The 13,038-nt window shown below is 31.6% G+C and overlaps 1 protein-coding gene across 2 annotated transcripts in view; it reads left to right on the top strand.

Moving 5' to 3' along the window:
• Positions 1-12,397, top strand: part of LOC128205375 (melanocortin receptor 4-like) — a 41,512-nt gene extending 29,115 nt beyond the window's left edge. For both annotated transcript variants that reach the window (XM_052906955.1, XM_052906956.1), the window contains exon 2: positions 10,307-12,397. In XM_052906955.1, the coding sequence (XP_052762915.1) occupies positions 10,318-11,508 (1,191 nt within the window). In that variant the 5' untranslated portion in view covers positions 10,307-10,317 and the 3' untranslated portion in view covers positions 11,509-12,397. The remainder of the gene's footprint in view (positions 1-10,306) is intronic.
• The last annotated feature ends 641 nt before the right edge of the window (positions 12,398-13,038 follow it).

Raw genomic sequence — 13,038 nt, 5'->3', positions numbered from 1 at the left:
GTTTATGTTTGACACGCACCAGTAATACCAATTGTAACGTAAAGAAGGTTTGAAATGTCGCTTCGGGGAATTTCCGTTGAAAGGACCTTTAAACAGTTGTTAATATGTTTCATTTCTTAACTTTTCAACAGATCCTTTCGAATTTTAGTTTAAAGAAAACTTAGATAAAGTTAAGAATTCATTTTGAATTTATTAATATTTCACAGATCCTGATCCTTGAATATAAAGTGTACAAAACCTCATTATTAGTTACTGGCAAATATTCATGTATTGTCATCAATTTAGTTTATTCCGTGATATTGTTGTTGTGTTTCAAACAATCAATTCGAATTCGTTGTTGGATAACATTCCGAAACATGGATCTCCTTGGAAATGAGACATTTCCGATTGAGATGACCATTGGTGATAAGTGCCACCATACTATCGACGCTGCTCAACCCACGCTCATTTTCTCATTTAGACCAAGATATAAATAACTTAATTGTCAGGGGTCGGATTTCACATTAGACAAAGATAATCATGCTGCGGATGTATTGTAGCAAATTCTCAACCGATTTCGTTCTAGAATAGCGTGTTCATTCCATCTTTCTGCAGCAAATATTCCAGACACCGAGAACGATAACCACTATTTGGATGTCACCTTTAATATGATTAACACATGATAAAAAGCAACAACCATTTGGTTATATGCGCGTTCGTGCCATCATCATCGCTATATCAGAATAAGGGTACATGTTCGGTAAAATTATACATATATTATGTTTTTTATTATGTAGAGAATATGTGTTTGTGTAACTGTACGATTTTAGTACACTACGTCGAATATGCTCTTTAATATTATTTCATGAGTGGCTATTAAATCTTACACTGAACAAATTTTTCATTTTGTCCATTCTTATATTCCATTCAATTTAAAAAAAAGACAACAATGATGCATAACCGTGTTTAAGAAACCTAGATTAACATAGTGTAGTTGAAAACTGTATAACTGTAGCGTTTCAAATATAATAGTAATGCAGTACATGTATTAGTTTTCGTTAGATATTTGAAAAGTAAATGTATATCTCTGCTTCAAAATCACTTTTAACTATTTGAAAAAAATAGTACAACAAATTTGCCTCGCAAAAAGGTTAACGTTTTAAAAACAAATTTAATTTGATTTTGCTTTTTTATTTGACTACTTTGATTAAATTTGATTTGATTTGATTTGATTTTATCTAATTCGATAGCTCCAAATCTGATCATGGATATCAAATCTCTACATAAAAACTTGTATTTGTACCAGCTGACAAAGTAGCTAATAATGTAATCATAGTTTGACGATCATATTATGTTAATACTATCATTGAAGAGTAACAATCTTCTAGAATTTACACTCCTAGCCAACCCGATGAAGAAATTATTATTAAAAATCTTATTGATTCTAATGCTTAATTTCAAGTTGTGATGAATGATGATCATAAAATCATTCCTTCAATACACTGGCTACCTTAAATGCAAAAAAAAATGAGAATTCTGCAATTAACATCTTTTGGTATATCAATAAGTCTTTAAATTTAGTTAATGGTTTTGAAAGAAGACGATATAAGGTCTCAGTGCTTAATACTTATGACTTTTCAACGCTCTATACATCTATTCCACAATATTTTGTTACAAACAAATTGAGCCCTGTGATCGAAAAAAAACTTTTGCAAGGGAGAAAACTACTTATATGGCAGTTAGTAACAAAAAGGCTTTTTTTAAACAATGATCGCTCAGATTAATATATCCATTGGACATGCACAGATGATATTTAGGTTTTAAATTTTGCACGTAATTAGAAAAATACTATTATTTTCTTCAAGTCGGTAAATGTTCATATATTTAAGCAAACAATTGGCATTCCAATGAGTGCCAATTATGCTCTTTTACTTGCTGACTATTTTTAAATGCTTTATTAGTGAATATATGTTAAAATTATCTACGTCTGGAGATCTCGCTCTGATTGATACATTCAATAGCACTTTTAAATATATTGATGATATTCTAAATTTTGATAATCCGGTGTTTACAGATAGTATTAAATCGATATATCCTTCATAACTGCAACTTAATAGATCTAATACATCCAATTTAAAAGCATCTTATTTAGATCTGCAACTCGAAGTAAAGGAAGATGTATTGAGTATCAATCTTTATGATAAACGTGCTGATTTTAATTTTAAAATAATTATTTACCCTTCTTTTGATGGGCATGTTCCTACTTCACCATCATATGGTGCTTTTTATTACACAGTTGATAAGATTCGTTAGAATGTGTACAAATGTCAAAAAATTCAGCTCTCGCAGTACTCTTATGACGGATAAATTTCTAAAACAGGGTTTCATATATTATAAATTAACAACTTTCTCAAAACTTGTTAATGGTCATTTTAATATTATATCAAAGTACAATAGTAGTCTTTAATCGAAAATTTGTCAAATTGAAATGTTTCCAGCAGGTAGTTGGGCTGATAGACTTGATGCATTGCATGGAATTTATTGAAACCGAGGATATAAAGGCAATACTTTTAAGAGAACTTGCCTTCTAGTTTTTTAAGATAAATTCCTGAAACAAAATTTAGGGTTGAAAATAGCAGGTTATTTACCAACAATAGTTTCAATGTTCATTCCTTATTTAAAATGTTCTTTCTAAATATAATAATTCAGTTCTAAGTACAGTGTAACGTTTTAATCTCATCCCAAAACCTTACTCAAGTCCAAAAATGACCACGCCCTCTCTGTTTCACATAGGAAATGATCCAACCTATATAATATGAATAAAAGGCAAATGTGACAGCTTAACAACCCAAAGCATACACGCTTTTGTAATCACCATCACAAGTTATGCATTACTGTGCATTTGTACCAAGTCAACCACTTCCGCATTCATTGACAATCAAGTATGCCCTACAATAAATACTAAACATTCAGTGTGAAGACAAATATCCATTTAATTAAAAGCTAATTATATCATAAATATAACCTTAATAAGATCATTATGTTCAGCTTTCAGTCCTTTGATTTTATGTTTTTTTTGCAGATTCATGTTATCTTTAAACCGTCTTTGTCTGGCTCGGAATATTTTGGCAAGTGACATTATTTTCTTCAAATATTGTACATAGTAATAATTTGGAAGAAAAGATTAGCTAATATATGTCGCTTTTTTAAATAATGTTTCTTTATGTGTTTCCAGTGCTAGTACTATGATACTTTTTTATTATGAAACTCTATGATCAAACAGTTTTAAACCTTTTATCTAAGGCACACTGTATGTGGTGCTCATAGTTTCAAACAATGATTGCATCGTATCTTTGAAAAGTGTTTTCATTAGGTACCCTGAATTGTATTCCTCCGTCTGCAGATATAGTTAGGATCTCTTATCATTGACGTACTTGGGGTTTACCTATTAGTTTATTACTATTTGTTTTATTATTAAGTTTCCTCAAGTTAATGCATACTTAGATAAGGTTAACGTTTTTTACTTTATTCGGAATTGTTGGAATAAGAGTGAGATTGTGCTCGCGAACTGGTTTAAACCCCAGTAGATTTACTTTGTACTGACCGTTCCAAGGTGGTACCAATCTAACAATCCTTGATAAATTTACTTAGTTTTTCTATATAGTATATATGTACCGTACCGTTTGTGGAGTTTAGTGCTGTTGTTTCATGTAAGTAGTTTGTGATTGTTTCTGTTTTTGTTTTGTTTTATGTCTTTGACGTTTACCCTGTGTCATTAAACGGGGTTTATAGTTAAACTTTTGGCTACTGAGGTTGTTTCTGTAGTTTTTCACATAAGTATAAATTCATATGTAACAGCCCTAACAGAACCTTATTATTCATTTCCAGACAAAAAGTATTAACAATGGAGTTATATAACAATTGATGTTTTCGTATGCTATACATTGATTCAAGCTTATATTGGACTGTTAAAAAATATCAACTTTTATTGAAACAGACGACTTTTCTAAAAAAAACTAACATGTAACTATCTATTTGAAATGATAAAACAACTAAAACAAATGTTATCAATATTTATTTTAGTTGACTTTGAAATGAAGTTACAAACACATAAAACCATTGAAATGATCATACAAAATCACTGGTTGGCATGTACCAGACTCCTAAATGTTAAATTATCTGTGTTTAGAACATTTTTTTTAATCAATTCATAATTTAAAGCTGTCCCATTTTGTAATCCAGGCTCATATTTGTAGTTTCATACATTTCAACCGTTGCGGTAGTTGGTATCAACTTCAAAAAACGTTCCTGAAAGACGACTTTTCAGAGTTCTATTTTGTTTAATTTAAATTGCTTTATGATTAAACAAAATATGTTGCATTTTGCTATTGGATGTAATGCATTGTGTAAATAAAAAAAATGAAAATTATCTAAAGTACTAAGTGGCGAATAAATGCGTCGAGTGTGGCATGTCAACACGTATCCGACTATATCGGGCAGCTTAATACGGCACATAATACTTCTATTTCCGATAAAGTAGCAAACAATGATGGCGTGCTTCGACGCGTTTTACAGCAATAAATAACCATTAAGACTTAGCCACTTTTAGTGCCATTCCTCTTTGTTGGCACACAAGTGTCACATTGATAAAAACAATCGACATGTTGACAGTTAATTTGATCTAAAATTAACAGATTTTTTAATGGAAACTCCGGTGTTAATTTTACAAATGATTGGTAGTATTTAGATAGGAAACCTTCTTTGAGGATGTACGTAAGGATAGACATCTATAGTTGAATATCACCATAACTTATCGCGCTTGGAATTTGACATTGTTATTTAACAGTGTTTTGCTAGTACGAATATCACACGCCATCTTTATTACATTCTTCTTTGTTTAAACAAATAAATGCATGACGGAAACTGACCAAAGACAATGATATTCAATATATTTCATTTACTTACTTTCAAAAATGCAAATGGAAATATCTTTGTAACATTAGCTTGCAATATTAAGCAAAATGACGGAACATTGTTCTCTTCCAACATGTCAAACAATATTGCATACAATTTCTTTGGTTTGTCACATTTTACTTTGACATATAAAAAAAATATTTTTCGAAGAATAATGTGGAAACGAACACTACTATTCAATATATAGACCGGGACTTGAAAACGTAAGCCTTGGTTAAAAGCACTTACCACTGCGATAACAAAACAACCTGAACACGACAAAGTATTAATTTTAACATTGTTTCATCGTTTAACGCCTTAAAGATATCTACCAATTGCTTCTATACGAAAGCTTCGTTTAGACATGTGATAAATGGCTAGTTCTAGTAGTTGTCTGTATTATTCATATCCGACTCATAACAATACGCTTTGCTGGCGTTTTTGATTTTAATTTCTTTATTCCCGTCGTGTTGTAGATCGAAATGCATGAAGTACTGATAATTAACTATTACTGTTCAACGATATATTTAACATATTGGCACTTTCAATGTTTTTAACGACTATTTCGTATCACAAAACTATATCATCTCAAAATAACAATTTGAAATTATTGACGAAATCGATTCAAAAAGAAATACCTATTTATGGCATTCGAAGCATTGATTTGCAAACTATCCATAATGCTGATTATTGCATCAAATGTGTGTTTTCGGTCCGTTATCGCGGTGGGTTAAAACGTAAAAATCCGGGCGTTATCGGTAGAACACGTGCATTATTCAGTAAATTCACGTGCCGTAATGCCGGCTTTTTGTTTTACATAAGCGCTTTCAGGGCCTGCATTATAACAAATGTGCGAGGGTCGGGATGAACCACGAGCAACTATGGAAGATACTTATAGTCTAATAAGTCACCTCAGCTTTTTCTCCCACCTCAGTTAAAAATTATTAAGTAAAAAATGTGTTTTTGCTGGAACTCTTTTGTGCTAAGTGAAAATAATTGCGTATGAATATGCGATAATTCGTGGTTATCATGGATATGCGCGCAGTGATTCCGATTATATTAATAATCAAATCGGTCTTTAAATAGTCCTAAGGAGAGTGAAGCATTATTTCTTGAATGGTGCGTGAAAACTGTTTTATGGTGACATTCGAAGCGAGAAATAATTAAGTTCTAAATATTGCCACAAGACAAGATTTCCATGACGACAGTCTTCAACAAGGGAGGTAGTTACAATGTGGTGACCATAAAAAAGGAGTTCCATACGGGCATTTTATCTTCGCCCGTGGGCAATATAAGAATATCTAGCATGGTTAAATTATTGGATCTACTTATCTGAGGTGGGATAATAGTTATTTCCGTCTATTTTAATCAGAACAAACGACTTAAATGGCCATGCTTCCATTACGTCGTATGCAATGAACAACAGAAATCTTCTTTTTTTCTGATGCTGAATATGCTGTTCATTTTATCCAGAACATTTTAACATGTTTTTTCCTTTTTAAATTAGTTGCAAAAACATACAAATGATAAATTAGGATTACATCGGTAATTAATCGATTACCCGATAGCAATTGTGTGTAAATATTCCAGGTAATCCAGTAAATTAAAAAACGCACACACTTTTCAATCGACTGAACACTGAAAAAATGGCGTCGAAACAAAAATGCAACTGTCGAGTTATGTTGCGGCCCTAATTGAGATGAATGTAAAACGTTTTTCAATGACATCACTCGTGACGTCACTTACGTACCTTTTATGGAGTTTTTTTAACTAAATGTTTTTGTATTTTCGTGACATTTGATAGCTTTTTTAACATACAAGCAACTCATGGTGTGTATATTTTATGCAATAATAGCGATAATTTTTGTTTTAAAAAACTGGACAGTGACTGTATAAAGCTATACGTACATATATATCGTTGGGATATAATACTACCCAAAACCAAATATTTCCGTTGCAATAACAAACAACAATACAGTGTAACAAGCCAAATAAAATATAAAACAAATGGTGGACCGAGTTTTTTTATATAAAGATCAATTTAAAACCAATATTATGTCTGCAGCATATTTATATATAAAAACATGATATATACACATAAAAACATGATTCTTGTAGACAGAATAATTATTGATGGTCAATCATATTTCTAGATGATTGCGCAAGGAAAACAATATGGAATTGTTTTAGATGTAGCATTATATTTGTTCTGTATAATGTGTTTTTCGTTGGTATATTTTTAACATTTTGTTTACAGAAATAATAGTTTGTTGTCTGAATCGTTAACAAGCCTATGTATTCATCTGATTAAGGAACATATCGTATGTTCGCAATTTCGAATCGTTCATTCTTGGTCGAATATTTTTTAACAAAATATTAGACTGAAAATGTTATAATAGAAATTGACATTTACCATTCTTTACTCGGTATCTGTCACTCAATTTGCATTGAAATGAATATCTGGAACTTCGTACGCTCGTTAATTTAATTGTCAAAGGTTTATTTAGATAGGCTAAAAGTATGACGTATTTCTAGTTTAGTTTTTTGGGAATCACTTATTACATCTAAAGTGAAAATGGTAGATTTGAGTATACCGTGGTTAAAATAAACCAAGAATATTTTTAAAGAAGCTTAGTAATTGAACAGCACGAACCGTGTTTTTGGATCGAGGATGGTATATTTCGTTTACATATATTATTTAAACTCGTGTTATACTCATATTATCAATACCTATGAATCACATGACTTTTGTTATTAAGTATTCATTCAGGAAGTGTTTTTAATGATTTGAAATTATCTAGGAATCAGTTAAACCCTAAAACAGATAAAACACTAGTTAGTAATGCCATGTCATTATTGTTGAGTATCTGGTGAGCTAAATCACAGCATCAATCAACTGATGTTTAACGATCTGAAGGAAAAAAACCTTCCTGTGAGTACTTTAAGCGCTTTGATATTAACAAATCCGATGTCACTACAATTGACATGTCTATCGAGTTAGCCGCATAGAGTAAGCCACATTGAGTGTGAGTAAAGTGTTTCTAGATCGTAAGTATAGTACCCAGATTGCGCTTAGTGTGTACGTAGAGTGTACCTAAAGTCTTCCTAGAGTTTGCCTAGATTGTGCCGCATACAATGTTACTAAACAGTGCCTTAAGTGTGCCTAAAATGTAAATTGAGTATGCCTGGAATGTACATAGAGTGTGACAAGAGTGCGCCTATAGTATTTCCAAAGAATCGATATTACACAATTCTTGTCAACTATTTGAATACAACTTTCATTCTTCATTCTTCGATGGATCAAAATACTCAGTTCGATTAATTGTTTAAAATTTAACTTTATAAAGGGTGTTTTAAGCTGTAGTTCAAAGTCGATGATACAATTGTGTACTCTGTAGGTAAGGTACAGTTACATTTCTTTATCTTCATCTAAGCTATTAAGAGACAGTCAGCATGGCCATTTATTAAAAAACAACAACAAATGAAACAGCTTTTCTTATTGTTTCTTGAAAAGTTAGATATACTTTAAAGTACTAAAAACCTTCCAGAAACGGACGGAAAAATCTAAGGTTAATCAGGTTAAATTCAACCTTGATACATGATCCTGCAATCAATATTTATGCTAAAGCTTTGGACAGGTGAATGATTCCGACATCTTTCAAGAATACAAAACGAACTCAAAACAGTGCAAATAAAAGTAAAGATAAGGTCAGTTATAAGGATTTTCGTCTTGGCAGTCTGTAAGTAGCATCTGTCTCGTTATCCGGTCCCCGGTATATGTGAGTTTGGTGTTTTGTCATCAAGCCAGACACAATATCCCAATGATGCGAGATACATCAATACCGTTAATATTTAGAATGGTATCTAGCAAGTGTAAAGCGAACAACATCCTAATATGATTGACGATGGAATATGTGTTTCATCTCTGTTTGACACCTGTGATAGTTTATAGTTAAAAGCCTCATAACTTCCATTTAAAGTTGTCTATAAATTCATCTAGCGTGGACGGGTTAATGTAACACCAAATCCACAAGGGATATATGATACGTTTGTCATTATTAATTTTTCAATTATTGTCAATTCAAAACCTCGTTTAACTTAGTTTCACAGATGTAAAGAGCTTTTGAATATTTAATTTGATCACATTTGAAAGGTATGCTGTCTTTTTCATTAGTTTTGTTAAGCTGCCATTCTCATTTATTTTTGTGTTTGAACTAAAATAAATCAACGTCAATTTCTATTGAATAGCTAGCTAATTTACTTTAATGTCGCTGAATTGAAAAACGATAATTGTTTTAAGCATTTCGGTTTTACATTTTGAAAAACAGTCATTTGTTAAGATGTATGCGGCATAAACAAACATGTTTTATTATCACTAATAAACTCTTCAAGACAAATTATTTTGTCGGATGCTAACATAATGAAATATTTGTGAAAAGGTATACTATACGAGTTTGGTGTCTAGATTTGTTTGTGTTGTTTATGGTGAGAAATCGGAAATAATAATTATGTGAACAATGAACAGAATGCTTCAAACAATGATGAATTGTCAAGTTTTAAAAAAGCTACATTGTTAACAGATAATGAAAAAAATACAATGCGTTTATTTGCGTAAATAAAATTATCAAAAATTCAATGAATTTATGTATAAATACACATTTCTGTATCAATGAATATTTCAATGTAGCTGCTTGGTGTTTATGGTTGTACATGTTTGTAATCTTAATTATAACAATGTTTGAATGTTTTTTTCTCACGAATGTAACTATGTCAATATCATAAGTATGTACTTATTGAGATTCAATTTACACGACGATAGGCAATATATGTGGTTCACATTTGGCGTCTACCTTCATTAAGACCGTGACGTACTTTAAGATGTAAGCTTATTTATTTTATTCTATCTATTAAACTGTTTAAGGAGCACAATATAGGTTGATGTAAATTTCATTTTTTCTAATGTTATTTACGTTTAACTCATTCATTAAAAGTAATGATATAAACCAAAAAAGCATATGAATTGTTTACAAAAACTAGCGATATATTAGCGCTATTTTAACTGCTGATTTGCTGGACTCAAGTGAAAAAGAACATTTCAAGTTTAATATTTTTTTTTTTTACACAACTCATCGGGTTTATACATATTAATTAAACAATCGCATTCTTGTTTCTGACTTAAGTGAATAATGTATACACTATATTTGCATAAGCATATTACTGGCTAACCTGGAAATACCACGTTCGGTTATTTCTTTTTAAATGTTATATTTGCAACACGAGTAAATATCTAGACAGATAGCATACTGATGCCCCATACAATCATGATATGATTCTCTAACAATTATCTAATTTATTTCTCTTTTTTTCGTTTCAGACATACACAAGATGGCGATGAACAACAGCAGGGAACCGAGTTATAGGCCTTTTCAGGAATTCTCAAAATCGAAAAATGTTTCAAATGCCGATAATTTCTCCAACGATTATAGCAATGGATCAGACTTTAGTGAAAGCCAGTTCAATGAGTACATCAGGATTGTAGATATAGTGAAAATCATGATATGTATTCTTGGTTTGATAGCCAATGTTTTATCAATCATCGCTACCGTCAACGTACCGCGGGAGAAATGGTCGACGTACAACAAACTTATTATCAACCTTGCAGTTTCAGATATTTTGGTGGTGTGTTCGGTATTTGTTTACGTAATTTTAACGTTTACTGCTGTTCACCACCCATGCGCTGACGTTTTTCATCAAATGTTGCTGAATATTGCACTGACGTCAACATTATTCAATCTCGTCTTGATGGCAATTGACCACTATTTTGCAATTATATATGCATTATACTACGGTCGTGTGTTTTCGAATATACGTGTGAATTATGTGATCGTTTGCCTATGGATTGTGATTTTCTTCTGTGGAGTTATTGACATATTTGTTGCATTTGGCAGTTATAACAAGAAAAAGGGTGATTTTTGCACTTACGTTAATATGGACAATTTCAACTACGAATTAGTTATTATAATTGTAATATTTGCTGTGTTGTTAGGATTATTGCTTATATACTCAAGGATTTGCTACAGAGTACGAACTATTGTGCGGCAGGACGAATTTGGGCGACGTCAAGGATCCAATTCCATCAAAGCCGTCGTAACAACGTTCTTAATCATTGGAACGTTTGCGTTGTGTTGGTGTCCGCTTGGAATATACCACTTTATATACTACATATGGCCACCAAAGATGGACTTGAACTACGAATCCATAAACACATTCCTTTTGGTGAACAATATTTTGTTGTGTGTATTACTGCTTAATCCTCTTTGTGACCCCATTATATATGCGTTACGACGATCTGAGGTCAAACTTGGCTACATTCGATTCTATAACAGAGTGATATTGAATAGGAGAACAGCAACGTTTGACCGCAGCACATACGCCAGATTTGTGCGAAGAAGCGGTTCACATAACTCCTTAAATGCTGAAACATCTGCTGTAGTTAGATTGAGTTTTTCAAGAAACACGTGTCATGAGGTCGATAGCAAGGACGGCAGCTTGACTCCAATAAATGCTTCGTCATGATCTGTATGCTGTAGATGTAGATTTGTTCATATCACCAAATGCAAGATCGTGTGACTTTTGGATGTCTGTTGACCACACAATATATTGGTAACATTTGAAAGCGCTTCATTTGTAGAAAAACAAATATGTAACATTTAAAAGAACATTATTATAAAAAGCCGTTTAGGCAGGATTGGACTGGAATCATTTGAAATGAGCAATAGGTACCAAACCAATAAGGGATCACACGAAATTGTATACTTTAAAACCTATTTATATCGAATGCTTTAATTGCTAGTAACTGCGATCGTTTAGAAGAAGTCCATATGACGATATGAATGAATTTTGATTACGAAGGATTTTTCTTATAGAAAAATAAAATTGCTTGAAATTTCAAGATTAATTACATGTAAAAGTGTATTTGAAATATCTTAATAAACTTTTCCTTTCTCTGTTTCCTCATTTTAGTCGAATATTGTATGTTAGATTATATAAATTTTGAACACATCGGGCAAATACTGTGTCGAAAATGAAAATGATAAAAGCAAATCATGACGTCAAATCTGATACTTTTGTAATAATAAATGGCATTTTAACGCAAATTTGGCTCTATAAGAATAAACTTGTACCATCTTAAACTCTTGCAAATCTGCAATAACTCAAACGATATCGTACTAAAGCCATTAATTGTCATGCATTTCGTGATGATGTCGATAACGTTCCGAAGGAGTCTTGTAGTAATGTCTGATGAACTCGTGAGATGTTGTAAATGACTCAAAAAATGACCAATAAAAAATATTGCTAACATTTAGTTACAAATGGTTTTTATTTTGAAAAATACGGGAAAGATGTTCCGCTTTTAAACTAGTTCCCCCATTTCAACTACTTTATCTTAGTTTCAAATACTTGAAGTTTAGAGGGTTCAGATATCAAAAAGAAGCTAGTTTGTTGCCAAAGAAGCGCAAATGAATCAAGTCCCTGGCAGGCTTAAAAGCTTTGTATTTCTATGTCTACTGTTTTAGTACAAATGCACACGATTAGAACGGATTATGCGATAAGGATTACCAGCGTCCCACTGTCCGTATAAAAAATAATTCTTTCAAAGTCTACTACTTAATAAAAAAAATGAACATTCTACATTTGTCTTGATTTTAATCCTCTTGGGTTGACGAATATGTGTTAGAACGAAATTACTTCTTTTCGAAGTAGTGTCTTAGAAATAAAGAATGATCAGCCATATCAAAAACACACTTATTCATTGATAAACTATATTGTCAAAACTCGACAAATAAAAACAACTGCAACCCGAAATTCGTATGTTAAGTTAAAGATTTATTAGCAAACATTTATCTACCTTTATTTTACAAACAAAAGTACTCATTTGTTCCGTAGCAAATTTCGAAAGGTATTTCGTTCTTTATCTATATAGACACTATCGATATTGACAAATATCACATTACACATCCTTCTGAAGGTCGGAACAAAAAGTGATCTGAAAAAACTGTTAAACTTCTATAAAAATATCCTTGTGTAATCAAGGTTATTTTGATT

Source organism: Mya arenaria, chromosome 10, assembly GCF_026914265.1.
Source record: "Mya arenaria isolate MELC-2E11 chromosome 10, ASM2691426v1".
Classification (NCBI taxonomy): Eukaryota; Metazoa; Mollusca; class Bivalvia; order Myida; family Myidae; genus Mya; species Mya arenaria.
This window is presented reverse-complemented; position numbering and strand designations above follow the sequence as displayed.